General features: G+C 39.9%; 1 protein-coding gene across 4 annotated transcripts in view; it reads right to left on the bottom strand.

Annotated features, from left to right (window-relative positions):
* LRRTM4 (leucine rich repeat transmembrane neuronal 4) overlaps positions 1–18,914 on the bottom strand; it is a 239,638-nt gene extending 220,724 nt beyond the window's left edge. Inside the window, exons 1-3 of one of the 4 annotated variants that reach the window (XM_076359001.1) lie at positions 18,827–18,914; positions 5,527–5,737; positions 1,913–3,459 (exon numbers count right to left, since the gene is read on the bottom strand). In XM_076359001.1, the coding sequence (XP_076215116.1) occupies positions 1,913–3,459; positions 5,527–5,530 (1,551 nt within the window). In that variant the 5' untranslated portion in view covers positions 5,531–5,737; positions 18,827–18,914. The other 3 variants (XM_076358999.1, XM_076359002.1, XM_076359000.1) reach the window with 3 other exon arrangements.
* Between the last annotated feature and the right edge of the window lie 2,848 nt (positions 18,915–21,762).

The raw sequence follows: 21,762 nt of genomic DNA on the forward strand, positions 1-21,762 counted from the left end.
GAAACCGGGCGAACTGGGGTCCCCTTGTGTTTAATGCTGTGTGTAACAACTGACATCAACATGAAGAAATTATGCCACACTGACCTTCTGTTACTAGACCTGTTAGGACTCTTCAACTTTTTATTTATCTGCCACAATCCAAATTATCTGAATTTCAGTCTCCCAAACAACATCACATATTCCCTATCTTCTGTGCACTACGATCATGATCCAAATTCCGTTACAGATTATGGTTTCATTACATGGATTTTCAGTTATGGTGTGCAGATTCAGCTGTCTTCCATATCATCTTGGTGTAAATTAAACAGCATTTTATTCAAGCTAATGAAACTTCAACGGTGTTAAACTTGAGCATGAAGAGGAGACAGCCTTTCAGGTCAAATTAATGCTCCTTGTGACAGCCAGTGAAAATTCAAAATAACTTTGTTAGCATCACTTACTTTCTACTTGTGCTGCTAACAGGGGGAAAAAAAAAACAAACCACACCTTCATTCACATGATACTGGTAGAAATGGCAAGGATATGACAGGTGGTTTTCTTTTTTTGAAGACAACACTGCTCCAGAGAAAGCAACCCCAAAACGTACACTGGTTTTTTTTTTTTTCCTTCCCCTTAGCTCCGTGGTCCAAAATCAGCTAGGTATTTCAGGTGCCAAATATGAAACATCTTAAAGATGCCCTATTGTCAGAAAGTGAAAACATCCGCTTTTAAAAAATCAGGATCCTAGAGCTGCAGCCTGCTCAACGCTGCTCATCTTTAACACACCTTTCATACTACCTGGCTGTCAAAGACTTCGGTCAAAATTTACCATAGTCAAACCCAATTTGCATAAATGGATATGAATAAATTTCAACAGGCACATTAAGCACTCTCAGGTAGGATGTCCACAACCAAGGAAGCAAAATCAACCATGGTCCCCTAATACCACATCATGTGCAGGATTAAGTAACGAGTCCTGAAATGTAATTGCGCAAATCCTCCTCACCAGGTATAAATAAGCAATGGCATTCACAAGTAAAAACATTTCTTATATACACATTAATAGAGTCATTGACAATACAGCAAAGAAAAAATACAGTATTTTCTTGCCAAAGCTGAACAACAGACAAAAGAAGCACTGAGAGCTTTTCCTATTTGTATTTCCCATGTTGCTGAGTCAAAATCACAGCACGGCCTTAAGCGCATGAAATTATTAACTCCAGTAGAGTTGTCTCTCAAGCTAAGCCTTCACCGATCACTAAAAAGAAATAAAAAACCCACAAGAATCCCCCTCTCCCAACCCAGATATTTGCAAATGTACTGTTTGACTTGGGGCCTTTACAAGGCTCGAGTTCAGAAGAGCTAGTAAGGCAGCTTGTGTGCTCCTGCTTCTCCAGGAAAACAAGTGCGTGCTTAACTCTAAGGATGTGCTGCAGTCCTGTCGTCCCCTGGTTTACTTGTGAACCAGACAGGAAATGCAGAAAATCTTTGGCGTTATCTTTAAATAGGCCACGAAGCCCTCAAGGTTTGACGTGGGGTGTGGAGTAAACAGGTTTCCATATTTATTTTTAAAACAGAAAAGGTTCTTAAACTCCTCTGTTTCTACAAATACATTAAAAATGGGACTCTCTTGTAGCCACTGCTAACAAAATGGGTGCAAATAGGAGGAGAATAACACACCAGATGCCTTTACCATAGGTTTTTACTTCAACTTAATCTGTTTTTTTTTTTTTGTAAGTCTGAATTAATCAAAATAATCACCATCACTTCCCTGACTGTTGTTATTTAATGAGATAACCTTTCATACTGAGCAAACCCAAAAGCAAAAAAATCTCATTAATCTTTCTAGTGTTTAGAGACACCTCAAGAGCTTCAAACATTTACCTCTCCTTCCCAGCAGCTGAAATGGTTTTAGGAGGATCATGGTTCATACCTCACATTCCCTGGAGCCAGAGATGGTATACGTGCAGGGCCCAGATCCATTAACCGATACATCCATGGTCTCAGAGTTTGTTGGCTTGTAGTCCACGTAATACTCCTGTAAAGGGGAGTTCATTTGCCTTTCAGACTCTCGGGCCTTTTTCCTGCGCCTCTTCATGAGAGAGTGCTGCTGGAGCTGTTTCATGCTGGCTGGATAGCGCTTCCACGACACGTAGATAACCAACAAAATCATGGCCACAGAAAGAAAGAGGGCCACGCTCCCAGCGATTATTTTGTGAAAGGAAACGTGCTCATACTCTGGTTCCACTCCAGGTGTTGGGAGGTCTGCAGAAGGGCTTGGCATAGCAGATGTTGGCTGATTGCTTTCGAGTTTGGAAATGGTAGGTTTAGGAATGAAGACAGGTCTCGGGGGGGTTTTGGGTGCCTGGTATGATCTTTCAGTAACCACCACCTGAATTTCAGCACAGATATTGTATGTTTCCACAGCATCGCTCACTTTTTCACCCTGGATATGTTTAGGGCCTGCACATATCATAGTGCTTTCTTTATTTCCCTTGAAATTCTTAAGCCAAGTATACAGGGGGCAAATGCTTCGAGTACATTCCCACATATTTCCGGACAGAGTGATGGAGATGAGCGAGATCCATGTATTGATGGTCTCCTGAGAGATGTTGGTGAGTTTGTTGGAATCCAGGTTCAGCTTTTGCAAGTTGGGGAGGCACTGGAAGGTCCCAGGCTCTATCCCTGTAATGTCATTTCCTGATAAATCCAAGTTGTGCAAGGAACTCCAAGTCCACGTCAACCCTTGGCTAATAGACCGGATCCTATTCCACTGCAAATAAATCGAGCGAAGGTTGAAGAGGCGTGGAAAGTGGGCAAAATTGATCTTAGAAAACTGGTTGTGCTCCAAGTGGAGCTCTGTCAACTTCAAAAGGCCAGCGAAAGCATTACGGGATAAGCTCCGCAGGCGGTTGTAGCCCAAATCCAGAAAGTCAAGGTTTCGGCAGTCTTGGAAAACTCGGATCGGCACAGTTTTCAGTGAGTTAGACCGCAAATGCAAGATCAAGAGTTTACGAAGGCCCTTGAACTGCTCAGACTGCAAAACCTGCAACTTGTTGTAAGAGAGGTCCAGATTGCGGAGGTTGGGGACTGGGTGAAATGTTTTGTTGTGCAGATGGGTAATTTTGTTGGAGCTTAGAATTAATTCCTTCAGCCTGCGGATCCCCTGAAATGCGTCCTCATCCACAGAGCTGATGTAATTATGGTCAAGATAAAGCCATATGAGCTGATTCAGGCCCGCAAACTGATTTGATTTAAGCTTCTGAATGCTGTTGTACCGTAACGATAAGCCTTGAGACCCTCCAGAAATATTCTGAGGGATGTCTCTGAATGCATGAGATTCACAGTACACAATCTTGCCATCGCATCTGCAGTTCTTGGGGCAAGCTCGCTGAGCCCCCGCAAGCATAACAAACAGCACCATAGGAAGTAGCACTAACACCACACTCATGCCTCTCAGCTGCTTAATTAAATGGAAACCTACAATATTAAAAAGAAAACAAATGTGCATTGGAAAGCTATTAAAATAAATTGCCAAGAGATTACTAACGTCAATGGGGTTTCTAATAAAGCATTAGTGAAGCAGTGGATTTTGAAGACAACCTGTTTGCCTCCCATCTTGCACTTTTTGTTGTGTAAATGCCTGTCCTTTGAGTTTCTGGCTTGCCATCTCCCCTACCCGCACCATCACCAGTACTACTCTCGTTATTATCACTTTTGTGTGATTTATGATCCCTTAGAAGGACCAAGAGCCTGTTCTCTATTTGCTTTTCTCCTGTACATCATCTCTCAATGTAGCTGGTATATCCTCATCGCTAGATGCTGAGGTTTTAACAATAAACATATTTGTCAAGTCACTGTGCTGAATGCTCCATAGTGCTGGAAAGGAAATGAGCCAAAGCTTCTGGTATTTATGTGCTGCTAAACGTGTTCTTTAATAAAAGCAATTGCAAGTCCAATTCCTCCAAAAATTACTGCAAAAAGTGAGAAATCTACTTATCATAAAGTTTGATCCATCTTTAAAATATGTATTTATTGTAAAATTAAACAGTAAGTAAAGGCTTTACTTTCTGCATCAAGTGATTTGTTTTTAAGAGTAGGTTTACTCATTATTTTTATGTACCTAAAATATATAAATAGATGCACAGAAACAAAGTACAACTATATAGAGAAGTATACCATATAACGCTAGTATGGGACCTCAATACCAAGATAATGGTAGAAGACATATTTCTTTAAAATAAATCATAGTCTTAACACATATTAAAGTTATCTACATGTAGGTGTGAATACCTAAGCATTTATTATTTCGTATAAACATTATATACTCTATGAAAATATACACACAAATACTTACATATAAACACTGCCTTAGGAGCAGCAAAACACAGAAAGTTTAAAGGGGTATATTTCTGTTTCAACTCCCCTCTCTCTTCCACAGCAATATTGATTTTAAGATTTTGCATTTGAGATGTCAACTTTACCATATAGTAGCAATGCTGTTACGTGAAGATAGTCACATTTTCCACATTCTTCGAATAATTATGAAAGGGGGTGGAGGGGTTGTCAGAAAATCCAACATACATACGCACGCTTTCCTTAGCCTGTAATAATTTTAGGACCGGTGCCTCTGTCCAGAGTTGCAATCTTGCTAAGAATTAAAATGCATTCTTCCAACAGGGAATATTTTAAGGGCTGGTATCTCCTCGATAAATAATTACTTTATTATTTGTCACACACACAAAACCAACCCTGTGCTGCAGTTATTTAATCCAATTTTAAACCAATGTGCGATCTGCAAAATAATTCCTAATCTAAAATGCCCCTGACTATGTGTCTCTGCCTTTCACTTTAACGATTAGATTTTTAATTTAAATCCTCATCTTTTGCTACTGCCTATGTGCCAGCAGCAGCCAGCTAGAAATATGTTCTGGCTGTTACAGACTTGGGGGCTAGGGGGAAGGAGGGAGGGAAATAAACCTGTCACACTTGAAAAAATAAGACTGGCAAATGACTGCTGGAAATGTAGCAGCAATATTAGGGGTATCTTTTCAAAGACCAAACGAGCCTTTTCAAAACCACCTATACAACAAAATCACCCCCTCCCCTTTGCTTCCCACATACTGCAAAGTGTTAACAGTCCTTTCTGACAGCCTGAATAATACCACTACAGGCTCATCGAATATGAATATAAACCCAGAAGAAATTTGGTATGAGCATGCCTCATGCATACATGTACTTATCTATACGTGTGCAGGTGCGTGGGTGGGTTGTACAGACAGCGAACGTACTCTCCACAGTCCTTAACTCGGTGCAGGCATTTACAGATTAATTACATATAAAACCACTGCAGGAGGAAAGGTGTGTATGTGCGTGGGGGGGGAATACATGATCTAAAAATACAATAGCAAGTACAGTGAGTCACCTGGCAAAGGAATGTACTGCTGCTGTTTAGACTGTTTCCCCCTCTTGAACAGCTAATAATCCAACTGAAAAAATATACCATACAGCTGCAGCTGTGCTAACAAACAAGAAAAGTTCACTTACCCATCCTTTTGTCATCAACAAACGTCCTCCTTTTCCTTTCTCCAGCTGTTTTCTTCTCTCTCTTTCCTTTTTTGCTTTCCCTTTGCCTCTCTCGCTCTCTTTTTAAAACTGGTCTCTTTTCTTTAAACCATCAGAATCTTCATGTCACAGCACGGTTGCCACTCACATCACCGCCATCCAGCGTGCATGCCAGTAACCCACACAAAGTTCCCTAGAGAGGACAAGCAAGAATTTTGGGGATGAGGAAGGGAAAGGATAGGGAAGGGGTTGGGGGTGGGGAAGACAGGACGAAGGATGGGGGGAGTGTGTGGGGGGGTAGGGAGGGACTCTAAGCTCTGAGAGCCGTTGTGTAAGTCATCAGAGAACCATCGGCATTAAGTGGCAATCAGCAAGTAAAAGCTATAGCAGACCACGAAGGTAAACCAACTTCTCTGGGAGAAATAAAAAAATCTTTCCCGGTACCTAGCATTTCTCATTCTGCTGCCTTTTGCCATTCCCAGACACAGCAATCCATCCTCCAGCTTCCCAGTTCCCGAAGCAGGCAGGCCTCCTGTGCTGTGTAAGACCCCAGTTTAAAAGCTACGCAGGATAGGTTTATCCATTTAGCTGGTCAGGTTTAAAGTGTTTTGTAGCTGTGCTGAGAGGCAGCTCTTGTCTAATTCAGAAGGCTTTCCAGAGAGTGATGATGCTTTGGAGCTTGTTGGTGCTAATGTTCTAGTTTGTGATACACTGAGTGCCCTCCACTGGAGAAAACAGATCGCACATTAAAGGCATGAACAAGTGATCCTGTCATTGCTATGCAGACTTTCTTCCTTCAGAAAAGAAAATTAAAGACACAGTATTGCCTTGCCCACCGTCATCCCTCCCCCGACCCCTTTGCCTTCCCTAGATTATTAAATGTTTATATTGTGGATTTTCTGGCAGCCAGTGTAAAACACTGAATAAAACACCTGTTCCCTGGGTATTTGGCAACCTGATCTTTTCCTAATCCACCTGACCTGTATATTTTTCTCGGGCAAATTCTAAACTGTTTTTATTTTCCCCGTATTCACAGGGTGAGAGTAGCAAAAGGAATGTTTGCAGATTAAAAATGAAAGTTGTGTTAAAGGGTTGGGCGGGGGGGGGAGGGAGGAAACGTACAAACTAATCATCCACGCAAAAGGCATTTAATTGCATGCACCAAATCCAAATGTAAACATACTGAAAACAGCTTGCTGCCTCTTTTTTAATCTAAGTGCTTTTTAGTCAGAAAAATACCGAGTTTGAGAAACAATGCAGAACTGAAGCTGCAGAATTAGTGACATGTTTTTTCTTTTAAACTCCTCTTCTCCCCCAGCTCTCCCCCATTCAGAAGCGGTGACTTCTCGCAGCCAAGAGTGCTGGTCTGGATTTCAGCAGGCTTCAGCCACAGACCTTGTGGTGTGATCTAGGGTATGACACTTCTACAGTGTTTCACCTCCTGCTACTTGTCTGGCTAGCTTACTAGGGCTTGAATTAATTCTCACCCAGTTCAATAGAAAGATGTCAAAGGGATTTGGAGCAAGTGCAGTACCACACAGAGCTCCTTTGAGTTAGTTCTGGTTAGCCCTATTAACCAGAAGCAGCAGAAAATATAAGCCGCAGCGGAGCCCCACACAAACACAAACGTACCATTTTTGGTTTCAAAGCAAACTCAGGCTTCTCAGAGGGCAGCACTGTACTGTACTTTAACATTTTTAACCTGGGTTCCTAAAGCTTGTATTATCTGTGCTGTCTGTCCAGCTGCTCCCTCCTCTCCCTGTGCTACACGGACATCAGGTATTTTGAAAACAATTCCCTGCTCAAATCATGAGTTTAGATGCCAAAATGGTGGAAGCACTTTTTATAAAGTCTGTCATGATGTCTAACCATTATGTGTTACTTATTTTTTAAAATATTTTTTAAATATTTCCCCTTATGACTAAAGAGCACCTTGCTTAGCAATTTACAGCCCACATCTCTTGAGGTTTCTGTGTACTACTACTCGTAATTCCACTACTATAACAAAAATGAAAATTGCATGAAACTCAAGGCCAGATTCTGAGTTCTTTTATTTTAGTTCCTTATTCCTGGCTCAGATAAAGACCACTGCTTGCCCCTGCAATCTATTCCAAATGAAGTCACCCCTGCCCAGCCCCAGGACCTGGTCCCCTCTCCAGGATCTCCATCGGAGCAAAAAGGTTGGGACACAGAATGGGCAAAGTAGTTCAACTCCATTTAAAAAAAAAAAAAATCCACAAAACAATCCATAGAAGGAAACTTTTCGTCCCCTATATCTGCATCCAGACTACACATCTCAAAGCTTCTGAATAAAAAAAACTGGTTTTGTTTGTCCTAAGAATTCATTGCTATCTATGGATGAGAGATTGATTTCTGTACGAAACATCATAATTAATCACTATTTTTACTCTGAATTGGCCAGCAATACACACCTCCCTCAAACAAGATTCAGAACTTACTTATCATAAATGATGTTGAAAGTACTTTTTCTCCATATCTCTATTAACTACGTCTGCATTACAGTCAGTATCATTTTAGCTAACATTCATATTTATTCATGATATAATTTCCTAATAAAGGTAAAAGCTAAAGTGTGCAGTTAGTAGACCTTGTATTGATAATTCTCCAGGAAGAGTCCATTTGAAACTCTGCCAGATCTGAGAGTGAACTGAGGAGAGTGATGTCTAAAGAAACTGTACCGATTTTCAGGGGATGTCTTTTCCTGGATCCTTTGATCCTACGAGAGCTGAAGCAGCATCGTCATAAGCTGTCCTACTGCCATATACTTACTGAGACTAAAAAAACCCCACATTGCTACAAAAAGTTTTAAATAATTTTGTTTTCATAAAATCCTGTGATACCGTAATGGAAAATTTCTCAAATTCCAAACCAGAAAACTTTAGTACCTGAGCTAAAACCAAGCAAGTTTTCACTCAACAGCATAAATGCCACACAAACCCTCTTTTTTTTTTTCTTCTTAATTTTCTGATAAAATAGAAAAAACCACCACATTTGAACATTTGCTACAGAGAAAGAAATGGGAAAGTTTTAATCAGTCTAAATAAGTGACTCTAAAAGGTAAAAAAAAAACTCATAGAAGAAGGAAGGATGAAAACGCCTGTTTGTGGTTTTGTTCTATTTCTTTAGAGCAGCAAGAGGTACAAGATCTCTGCACGCAGCTGAAACCTGAAATGTTCTAAGTGCTCAGTTGATCCTCGTCCAACTGGCAAAGTCTCCTGCCACCTGACCAAGAGTTACCTAGATAAATTACCCATGCTAAGAAGTTTGTGTCATGGGATCTATAGTTTCTCTTCCAGGACAATGGATCTGTACATGTCTAATTAAGTTTTTGATCAATACTAACAGTTGTGATTATTTTTTTTTTATGTATATATCAAGTGTATATATATACACACCATCAGGCATGCTTGGAATTTTAGCCTTGAGCCTTTCAGCCTACCAATTTGTTTCCATGCACAAATACTTAAAATTAACAACAACAGTAACTAATATTTACATAGTATGCTGACTTTTCAAAATGTACCAACACCAACAGCCCTCACAACATGCCTGTAAGGAAGAGAAGAACATATCTATACTTTCTTGTAGTACCAGCTATTCAGTTACTGGAGATTTACAGCCCTGAATAACTTCTCCTAGTAGCATCAGTGATAGAACTACTGCTGAAGGGAAATGAGCTAGTGCTCTGTGGCCAATTTCTTACTTTCTATCTGTGGAGACCTCTAAGGTTTGCACTGCTCCTGCAGAGTCTATTCAAAATACTCCTTAGTGAGAAAGACATGAGAAAAATAAGCAAACTTCAGAGGTGCTTGGGCCTGTTCATGGTATTGCCGGATCCAAGTTTACAAAGCTCATGACTCAGGCAGCAAATAGCACCTTCTATTCCCCCTTGATCTACTCAGCCATTAGGTTGCATTCGAGTTGCATTTTCAAGGCTTTACAAAATCATTTAGACTTCTTGGATAGATTTAGAGGTTTCAGGCGCAAAAAGACCAGTTACAGTTGTTTGGACAGAATATAAAACAGGAATCTTCCCCACAATATTTCCACAACAGACCCATAATTTCTGCAATGACATCCACTTCATAAAGATGAGTGGCCTTTATTTGAAACCCACAAAGGATCGAAGAGCCACCCAAATCCTGTGCAAGTTGCTGCTGTGTATAACAATCTGCACTACTAAAGAGTTTTAAGAGTCAGAGCTCTTTGGAAGAGTCTGTGTTCAGCATCAGCCCTGCATCAGTCGCAGCAGTCACACATAAGCCTTTGCTCCCAACACCTCCTTTTTTATCAGGTGCTAATGTAACCTGCCGATGTGGAGGATAGATCCTCCGATGTGCAACCAAAGACACAACCCTGATACAGCCTCTAACTAAAGAATTTTTGCTCTTTAGTATAACTACAAAGGTTGATATGACTCAAAGTGCAGAATCAGATCATCTCAGCCGTGGTGATCCCAACTTCAGCCTCTGCATCTCATCCAAGATGGCAGATAACACTCCAGGAAAAGCTAGACTCTACACTACCCCAAATACTAGTTTTAGATGCTCTCAAGCTTTTTTTTCAAACCATTATTCTCACAGGCATATCATCTTCACGAAGATGCATTTCCTCTTCATTTAATTAAGATTTTATTTAAATTTTTCTCAGACATCTAATAACTATTTTCATTTATAAATTTATCTGCTTAGTGACAAATGTCTAATCTCAGCTCTAATTGCTTTTAAGGCATCTAACAGCCTTAGCAAACCCAATCAAAAAATAAACAGGCAGCCCAACAATACAGATATTTCATATCCTAAGATTAACTAAGACATAACTCCTCCTCAAATGCAAGCTCTGCTTTTCTATCCAAATGCCAATTCCTTAGTTCATACCTCTAACAAATAGTTTGCAGGATCATACATCAGGATTTGCTGGCAGCATGATATAGCCAAAAGATACTTAAGATGTTTACTGCTGTGAACATTTGGGAGACTGAAATGAAAAGATGATTGCAGCCGCAACAGTTCAACCACCCTCTACGTTAGCTGGGTGTGTGGTGCACTGTACAAAGTGGAAAACAAAGTGCTGACAATGTTTTTCTGGAGTAGGTAGAATCCTGTCCTTGGCAGACCGTAGGAAACTAGAATGTGAACAATTAATAATTGGTCTGATTTCAGAAAAGCAAAGGAAATTAAATGATCCTCACATGTTTCATTTTCAGAGGAATTATCACAATGACTTATATGCTGTAAAATTTTAGCTAGATGAAACATCCTCACAGCGTGATCATGGCACTGGAGTGCCATATCAGTGCATCTTGGTGGTAAATAGTGTGGGGGTTTGCCCATATAGTAGTTCTCTAGATAAATTTCATCTGAGATTAGAGAAGCTTTTTTTCTTTTTTTTTTTTAAATTTACATCACAGTTATTTGCCAAATAACAACACATCAAGGAATTGATTGAGCAGTGAGAAGGTAATCAATGAGTAGTATCATAGGTACAATATCAACTCTCATTGCAACTGTCAACAAACAAAAGAAAAGCTTGCCTACCAAAAAGATAACAGATGCACACACATGCAAACACACAGAGTAACTAAATGCAACACGAAACTGTGCTGATGAGCTCAAGATTAAACAACTTCTGCTTCTTTGTTGTATTTGGCTGCAATAAAAAGGGAAACTCCTGCCCCGTGCTGTACTTGCAGCAGAATGTATATTCCCTCACGTGTGCTACAGCAAGTGGTTCCTCTGTCGATGGCAAGACACACCAGCAGTAAGAACAGTCCCAGAGGTTCTAGGCAGCTGGAAGGAGGATTTTTAAGACTGTTCAAATGCTGGGAAATGCAACAGAAATCCAGCAAGAAAAGCTAGGACTAGAAGGCTGAGCCAACAATTTTCAGTACAGGAAGAGGAGGCAGTTAAACAAGAACGTAGCACTCGAGGTGATCATCTTATAATGCTACACCCGCTCTCTAGCTCCATCAGCCAGCACCCTTGCTACAAAGCAGGCCAGCTGCAAGCCAGCTGAAGCAAAACTCCAGTCCAGGTCTGTGCCCTCAAGCTGTGCCAGCAACCCATGCCTGCAGAAAGCTCAAAGCCAGGGCAGCACGTTCTCTACTCTGAGGAAAGGGTCAGATTAAGGCAAAATCTGCAGCGGTGGGGGACTAAGCTGTTAATGAAGATGCATCCTAAAGCTGTATTTATTACGTTACATAGGACACAATAGCAAATTTGCTAACATAATACTTTTTCTGGTGTCACAGTGGCTGTGGCCAAAAGCCCTTGTATGGCTTTGCATTTTAGGATCTACTTTAGGTCAACAGTAGCTAACACAGTAATTTTAGAATTGGTATTTTGTCTTTTATCAAAGATTCTGTCAGTGCTCATTCTCCCCCCTTCCTCTCCTTTTGCCTTCAGAACATACGCATTTCAAATTGTTACATGGCATATTGGTCTCCCAAAAACTAGAAAATGGAGTTCTCTTGCATCAGTGTTTCAATGTATTTCTCTCTTTCTCAACAGTCATTGAAAATATTGCCCCCATACAAGGAAAGATATATGGTCGCAGTTTTGTAGGCATAACTGTAAAGAAAAAAAAAATGATCTCTTTCACCTTCTGTGCTGGGGAGCAGTCTGGACAACCTAAAAGATCTATTTAAGTGAAGCCTTATATTCATATTTTCTAAAGGTTTTAGAAAATAAAATTAAATTCCTGCTGCCTCCAGCTATGCATACTGCTAGGGACTTCTGAAAATACAACCTTTAATGTCTTTATTTGTCTTCTTTCAGTCATAGACAAATCTACATCAGGTAATAAGAGATGCATTTGTTCTTCAGTAAACCCTAAGAAATTAAGTTAAATGAAATACCCCAAACCCCTCAACTGTATCAACTTCATGATGAGTCTCTGCAGTCTTCTTTGAAAACTCCTACAGCTTCTAAAAATGCTGTATTTGTTTAAAGAATTAATCTCTAAATACAGCCAAGAAACAAAGCCTCTGCTTTTGAGCAGCATTTGTCAGAGCAGTCTGGGATCTTCATATGAGCACCCTGATTCCTCATTACTTGTCTCCATAATACAGGATGTTCCAGTTTTCAAGCTTGGGCCACATGTGAAAGCTTCTTTGTGCCACCGGCACTCACCAAGTCAAACCTGTGTGATGGCAAATACACAACCAAGGTCAGACACACAGGGCTCACCTTAAGTTGAGTGGGGGGGAGAGTGGTTTTCCCTTCCATCTCTCCTGTTCCAGCGCAACAAAAATGCACATTGAATAGAAAAGACAGTTGTAAAACATTCATCAGAGGGTATCTGACTCCTTTTCTTCAGCTAAGAAAGATGGTTAAAGCATTTCCAAAGGAAGGCAAACAAACAAAACCCAAGCAACTCACCAACAAAAATCCTAGTTTTGAAAAACAATTCCTACAGTGGTTGGAAAATACCCGAAACCCGAGATGCCAAGCATGAAACTTCAAACACCAAGAAGTTCTCTTTCGGTTTAGCACTTTGCTGAAAAGCAGTTACATTTTTAAGCTAGCCAGGTTTTGATTTTTCAGCCGTAATATATCTTCAAAACAATCAATAGGAAACAGTGAGCATTTTAAGTAAAAAAAAAAAAAAAAGAAAAAAGAAAAAAGAAAAAAACCCCTTCCTACTCTACCTTCCTGAGACTGATGGCAAACTGACTGTACCGCTGTCATCGCTGCTGTATCACTATGATAATTTTGGTATAAGAAGCCAGGAATAATCTCACTTGTGAAAAACAACTTTTAGTCATCTTTTCCTATTTCTTCATAATGCATTGCAACACAGTTAAGCATATTTAAGATTTTTCCTACAGCTTCTCGTAACTGCAGCCAGCTGAGTAACACTGAACTGCTCTTAAGATTAGCCTGTTAAGATATGCAGTGGCTATAGAAAGCAGAGCAATATCAGCGCAAGGGAGGAACCTGTAGTTGCTAAGGTCTCGTCTACTGAAGACAGCACCAAAGTATTGATCAACCACTGGGTAATATGTTGAGGCACGTTTGTTAGACCACCCTTATCAAGCAGCTGGGTTTTGGCAGACATTTCAGTGGGCATTTAAGTCAGGTTTCATTCCAGCTTTTAAAAAGTGTTTCATTAAAGCAGATAGGATTTAAATAAATGAATTCATCCCAAAGGATATCTGGACATCTGTTATGTACCAAAGTAAATGTCTATTTAGCTAAATCCTGAGGCTTTATCTATCAGATGGATAATCTTTGGCATTTATATTCCCTCGCCATTCCCACCTCCCCACCCCCCATCATTTGGCACCTGCCAATCTTGACTATACATTCTGAAAACAACCCTGCCTATCTACAGAGAAGGGACTGGGAGAGGAGGAGACTAATGGCCCAAATCCTTGAAGGTATGTGAGATACCTTAGAAGGTTAGAAGGTGAGCTTCTAACCCCCCTAAAGTCAGTATTTTTTAAATACAAGCAGATCCCTGAAAGGTGACCTGGACCACAGCTTGGACCAGCTACTACAGAAGCCACCAACCTATTCCAGTCTAATATATTGGTCAGAGAAGCAGCATCTATTATATCTGAAAGTAACACGACAAAAAACAACTTTTGTCAGTGAAACATTTCTCTCTCCCACTTAGATTTCACTTATTAAACTCAAGATGATGCCGAAGCATGTAATAATATGCCATTTACCCATATCTCATTCCTCCTTTCCACAGCAATTGTGTTTAAGGTCATCAATTACATTGAAAAACATCCTTGAGTTAGTTAATTGAATAAAAGTAATTCAAATCTGGCAATTGTTAATAAATTTGAAGTCCTACAATTTGGTTAATTCTTGGAACCATCAAGAGGCTAAGAAGTCACTTGTCTTTATCTCTAATGTTATTAAAGATGGAAACATCTAAGCTTTGCAATATTAGGTTGCTGCATTAATGTACGGTCATTTATATTTCAATGTGAAAAATGAGAGTGTTGGCATTCAGGAACGGCAGCTGTGATTATTTTTAAATCGAGACAAGATTTACTAAACATGTTCCTAAGTTTGTAACAGAACCCATTTTATGTCATAAGGGGGAATATTTTCACACTCCTCCAGATGATTTATCCAAGAATGTTAATCAACAGTCATTCAGACGATCACCCTTCAGAGGGTTTTTCTTTTGAACCTTGTTTGTTTGTTTTGGTGGGGAGGGAGAGGGGGGTCGAGAGGATGACAAGAACTTTGAAAGTCCAAGGTTCTGATGTTTCTACATTCACAGCTTGGATAAACAGTCTACCATGGGATGACCCCGGGGGGGGGGAGCATGGGGTGTAGCAGGAAAGGAACGCCATCTTCAGACTGCAAGTTCAAAGCCTTTGAGCCATCTGTACCCCCCCAACAAGACTTCATTGCAGATAAATTGTCAGTCTCAGAATCTACTCTACTTCCATGCAGTCTTAATGAATCTATGGATTTTATTTCTGATGACCTAATATTTTTTTCCTGGTTTTTTTTACCTAATCAAATGAAATTATTTGTTATCTGTGGAAAAAAATCTCACCAAAACTCCTTACTGCAAACTGAATAAACTTTCCGTTCTTCACCTAGCTTTATTTTGCACTCTTATTTCTAAGCTCAGTCCAAAAATGAGTATCATGTACAGAACCAGTACTTTGGGAATAGTTTATGAAGGGTTAATACAATGTTACTACATGTGTTAACATTCTCTTAATTGGCAGTTGCAGTTCTAACATGATTTATAATGACGTCTGAACCATCTTTAACATCTACAAACCATGCATGCAATTGCTATTTAGCATGTTAGCCCTGCATAAATTACATATAACTATAGTCCTAATATGAAATATGATCAGCTTCACTCTAAATGTGTAATTTTCATTCTACATTCTTCTTCTCTGCGCAATCCATGGAAAGTCCTTAAGCACAGCAAAGTGCTTTTGCATAGCAGGAAGAAAGCTTACAACACTGAATCTGAGGAAGTATCAATTCAGAGAAACTACTCATGCACAAGAACAGAAAGGGAGTGGGAAAACTGGAAATAAAGAAAGAAGCTTCTTGATAATCTCTTTGCAGTTTTCCTAATGGTAAGAAGAGACTATAAGGAAACAGCATGTGTTTACTTTTCATATCCTCTTTTTAGTATTAAAAAAAAAGCCAAATTAATCAGTTAAAAAAAAAAAAGGGACTTTTTCCTCCACCCAACAGTGTCACAATTAACTAGTTGCAATATAAACTTCCACAATGTCCCACCAAAACGCGTCATTTCAGGAAACGAGAGCTGGGAAGACTCTTTAATCTCCATGCACAAATCAAAGCTTTGGCTGAGCCAGTGAAAAGGTCAATGAGACGGCTTAAGTAGTGCCAGTTGTGATGGTGGTTTTGCAACACCCGCATTTGTCCAATAGACCCTGAAGGAGGATGACCAACTCATTTCCATACCAAGCATCAGACTGCCACTAGCCAGCCCTGGCTGGAATCAGAACAGCCTGGACTCAAACCAATGACCTCCTATGAAAGGCTGTGTCAATGTAATCCCCAAGTGCTATTGAGGCAGGGAGATATTTAATTAAAATAACAAGAAGTAACAGACCGTTCCAGCTGGACAATTACTCAACACAGGACTGACTATGCACTTCATTAAGAGACTGTTAGACGTACAAGTCATGTCCATTTTATCGGGAACTGCACCTTCAAGCAAATTTCTTCCCAGCTCCAGGATTCAGTGTGAGGACGTGCCCATTATCAGGCAGGGGCTGCCGCAATTGCCCACTCATTAAAGGGAATCCCACTCCACATTGTGCAAGATCTTGTTCTTCTATAATGCTATATGCTTTGCTCTCTTTAGTCTCAGCTACACCACTCCCCCATCAGTCACTCTTTCCAACTACTTAGCATTATCCCTGATGGAAGTTACTGACATCTCCAATTAGCCTGTTTAGCTTTCAACTAAAGATCTTCCAAGTCGCTGCACCCAAAATGTGCTTGCAAATTCTATAGACTAAAAATGTGTATAAATTCTCCAAGCTAATCTGGCATATTTTGAATGAAACAGATGTGTCCACATTTGATGTGTACTAGTAATGTACATACACAGATAAACAGGAGTCTTTATGTATGTAAATGGGCGTATGTATTTCATGAACTAGCTTGCGCATCAAATTTTGCTTAACATGTACTTTGCACAATGCCACTGAAATGAGAAGGACTGCAGACATCTGTATAAAGTTAATTGGCAAGCCTTTCAAACCATGACTTCCTGCAATGCAATTTATAGGCAAAACAATAATTAGGGGGGCACAATTTTGTGATTTCTAAGGTATCTATATTGAATTTTGAGATGTATCTGCAAATGAGTGCCAGTTAAGAACAAGAAGGAAACTAGACCCTGCCTGCCTAAATTATTTTAGGTGAGTTCCCTGGAAAACCAAGCATTGGGGGTGGGCGCAGCAGCAGGCGTAGGAGGACAGGGACAGACAGAGAGGGTGTGTGCATGCACGCATGCGTTTCAGTTCTCCAAAGTAATCAACTCTTTCATACTTGAGTGACAGCACGAGCCAAATCCATCCAAAATCTGCTTCTGCAGTTTCTGATCCACAAAGACTCCTGAACCTTCTGGGTTTTTCTGCTATGAAGGGTTGTCAGAATCCTGTAAAGATGACACACAGCCTCTTTGACGACAGAGCCATCCTCTGTAAGAGGTGTACTAGCACAGCTAAACGGATATAAAAAATCATGTCCTTCGCCCATGTTTCGTAACTAGTAAAACTTTTCCGGAGTACACTAGTTAATAAAGGCACACAAGAATTGACCATGTCTCACTTCTCTGCTCATAGAGCAGCTAGCGTAACAGGTCAGTATTTCGGCATATCTTTATCTCATTAATACATTTTAACTCATGGTGAGCATTTTTGTAGGGATAACAGTCTTCAGTACAGAGATGTGTGAACCAGCCAACAATAACAATTCAAATCACAGGATTAAACGCTACAAACACAGGGTGGGTTTTTAGGGAAATGAGAACGTGTTTCACCATATCATCTTGAACACGATTGCCTTACTTTTGTTAACATTCAGCTCCAGTGGAATGATTTGGTGATAAGGCCTACTTCGAGTCAATTTATCTGGGCTGTATTCACTTGCTTCCTTTTAATCTGGTCTCATTCACCAAGGCTGAAACAGATACACAACTCAGAAATCAAATGCTGCAAATAAAGCTTGCACGCATCTTTGTTTCAAGGGCTACTGAACTCAGACCTTGGGTTTTCCTTTCCCCCTCTCTCCCCACTGCTAGTAAACTATGAATAAATTAGCAATTGGAGTGGAATGGCTGGAGCAACTTCATTCATATACTGTCATCCTGTGCAGAGATACAACTTCCGACATTGAAGCTCTGATGTCCTGTGAATTATTGATGGAAATGTATACATACAAGTTCTCATCTTCAACTCTTCATATGCTAAGTGTTTAATTGTCAACAATTCATGACCACTGCCCTTTGGCTGGTACATTAAAACCAGCATACAATAAAACCCTTTTCTGAATGAGCTTCTACACTATTAAAGTATTGTCGATTTTAATGCAGCATATACAACCAGCAACACTGTTCCCCTACCTGTATGCATGGTGTCATATATACAGTTAACAAAGAACTTAGCAGCTAAACAAAGATGATGCAGAGGGGACATGATTGTGTCCCCATTTGACAGATGAAGAATTGAAACTTCAAAGGATTGACATGCCCAAAGTCTCACAAAATATCTGTACCAGACTTTGAACTGAACCGGCACCTTTTCAGATTCCATCCATGGCTTAGCCATGACTACCCTTCTTGCAGTCCAACCAAGCTCTCAAGTTGCAACCAAACAAAAAACATCCCTGCAGGATACGGTCAAGTTCCCTAATTCTGGACTACATTAAATACTGTAGATTAAAAGCAACACTAACCGTGAGCCACAGAAAAAGGAGGTGCACGGCAATAGGACAAGAGGCAATGAATACAAGTCACGGCACAGGAAACAGCAACTAGATGGAAGGAAGGATGTTTTCATCATGGGACGGTAACGTACTAGAATAGGTTTGCTCATAGAGGTTGTGGAATCTCTACCCTTGGAAATATTCAAAACCAGACTAGACATGGGTCAAAGTAACCTGATTTAGTTGAACTGCTTTGAACAGGAGGGGCTGGACTACAGATGTCCAGAAGTCCCTTCTAGCATCAATTACTCTATAAAAGGAAACTAAGCACCTGGAACTTTTAGGGCAAAAGAGATACATACCTTAGTGCTTTTGTATAATGCTATCAGGCACCAGTCAGCATGTTCAGCAAGTAAACAACTCTGTAAATCAGGACTGAAGTTCCTCATATGATGCGCTCACATGAGGATAGGTTTTCAAATGTGAAGTACAACTGGAACCTGAAATGGAAAAAGAAAATGCTCAGAGCTCAGTAATTTTCATTCTTCCAGAACTCTGAATGACCAGATTGGTGAATAAACAGCAAATGAACTCTTCAGATACTGGCAACAGTTAATTTTCATTTAAGTGAAACATTCCAGCTGATTTTAATTTGATATTTAATTGGATCTCTATGCAAGTGTATTCAAAACAGGAAGCACCCCGAAAATAGGATTTTTTTAGATCAGTGTTTATTCCATCTGACATATACAACCTGGAATACCAAAAGCATCAATCCTTGCTGTGGTTTTCATTTGTTCTGGAATTCAGAAAAGCTTTCTTAAATTTTTCCCCTTGTCACCCTACTTCTTATGCTCCTCAAATCCTGTTCATAGGAAGCTTCCAATCTACTTAGCAGATTCATGACCCAGATGATCAAGAGGGTAGACACCTACCGTACGGACTTGGATTGACTATAAACTCCACAGACATTACCACCAGGTTATTTTCTCACTAAGATGAATAGGAGTAGGAAAATACTGGCCTCTATCTAACTGTATATTGAAGTTGTATGCAAGCATCAGCATACTACAGTCACACTGCGGAACTCTAACTCTGTTCCACTTTGTGGAACTCTGCTTAAAAGACAAGACAGAAAAGCAGGCTACTACGTATGATTTGCAAAAGAAAGACCTATTCCTACAAGCTTACCCCTGCTGAAGTCCTAGTGTGGGTGCAGGGACCCCAATCATAGAATCATTTAGGTTGGAAAAGACCTTTAAGAACATCGAGTCCCACCGTAAGCCAATGAAGGCTTTATTAGCATTCTCCCACAACTGCACTTCCAAGCACCAGCCGTAGTATGAAATCTGTTTGTTTTAAGCATTCGGAATCTGTGCAAAGGTAATTTCCTTTTTTATTCCTTGATTTCCACAGGAAAGACTGAGAATGGCAGCCTGTAGCTGTTCCCCTTCTGAAAATATTAGTAGAAGCCGCTGGGATCCAGCTGCCGCTGCTGGTCATTTTTCCTGCATCATTAACTTCTCTTCCCTTCTTGTACAGTAGGGTGGAATGACAGCTGAAGTTTTTGTGGTATGAAAACTTTCTGATCCTGCACTCTGTACCCATCGATGTCATTGTGGCAGGTATACCTGCTGATCAAAGTCAACAAGCATGCAGCCTTAACATCACTAATTTTCATGGGTTCACAGCACTTGTAGGTGTCCTACTAGAAGTTTTTCTGGCTACGGAAGAACGGTGCTATTCATTTTTTTTCCACAGACTGCAGTGCAGCCTAGAGGCTTCAACCCAAAGCAAAACCTCACTGAGGGTATGAAAGCATACCAGGCTCCAGAGTACTTTCTCTGTACATTGCTATTTATATGATTGTTGTTTAAGTATAATATTATTTATTGCTTGCATTGCAATGGCATTTAGAAGTCACCATCATGGACAAGGGTACCAATTGCTGTGCAGATAAATTAAAAAATAGCATTGTTCGAGGAGCTAATAATGTAAACGAAATAAAAAAAGCAAGAGGTGGCTAAACTTGTTTCTACCACAGAAAAGTAGGAAACGGAACCGATCAGTGAAATACACAGTAGCATCAAGTAGAGTTAAAATATTTAACTATGTATACATTTTCCAGGAGGAGAAAACAGAAAGAAAAGAGTTTCAGGGGAAAAAAAAAAAAGAAAGTGATCATTCTTCCAACAAATAACCCACAAAATCCTGTCTCAACTCAGGGATTCACCTGGGAAAACATCATTCGGCATGTTTTGGAAATGTATCTTTCATGTTCTTCCTTATTTAACACTACTAACTAGTGAAATTTATGGCCACAGGATCTCATTAATCTGCAAATTGAGTTGTTTTTGTTTTTTTTTTTTTTTTTTTAAGGTATGGAACATTACAGTGATTACCAATGCCTTCAAATTAATAAGGAGCAAAACAATATCCAAGTTTTTTGAAAGGGGGCTAAAGCTTCTTATGTACATCAACCTCTTATTAACGGGTGCTAGAAGGAATATTCCCTAGTGGAGAGAATTATCCTTTATCTATTACATCGTGTCCTAAAGGAGTTACTACTACCGGCTGCTGAAAAAGAGGATACAGAAACAATTGGACCATTTTTGTTAGTCATTGGGGAAATACTATTTGGAACCCTTCTGGAGCATTATGCTACAGAGGTTGTGATTTCTAGCTTCAATATTCTTCCAGTATGACTGCCCTACCCTAAGCTAGTTAAATATAAACAAGCTTAACCTAAGGACCTTATATGACAAGCAAGTCCAAAACCACAAAGCTTCTCTCAAATTTCCTTATGAAAAACTTATTTTGGTTAAACACTTAAGTCATTATGAACAGGAACAAGAAAAAAAGCTGAGAAAGTTCCCACAGGAGGCATGAAATGTGAAAGAAATACAAAGTGCACCAACAGGAAAATGTTGCCTTGCCACTTCTCATTATTACAGCTATTATCAGCGAGGTTAAGCCTTGTCCAGAGCGCGCTCTCCAGAGGCTGAGCATCCTTAAAACCGACTGACATCAAGGCCACTCAGCACCTCACAAAATCAAGCCTTACTTCCTCAGAGTAGTTACCAAAGCAGCCTCCTGTACAAGCATGGATTACACTTGAAATAAACAACTGAACACATTGCATGGGAGAGAGACTTAACGTAGCTGTTTTTCAACTTAATTTACAATGCTACAGTAATACATGGGGCCTTACTGCAAGTCCCCTGAATGTTTTCAGAACAAAAATGAAAATAAAACCTAAGGCTGATTTTACAGAACCACTAATTTGCGTTTCTGAATG

The sequence above is a fragment of the Aptenodytes patagonicus genome, chromosome 24 (assembly GCF_965638725.1).
Source record: "Aptenodytes patagonicus chromosome 24, bAptPat1.pri.cur, whole genome shotgun sequence".
NCBI classification, from domain to species: domain Eukaryota; kingdom Metazoa; phylum Chordata; class Aves; order Sphenisciformes; family Spheniscidae; genus Aptenodytes; species Aptenodytes patagonicus.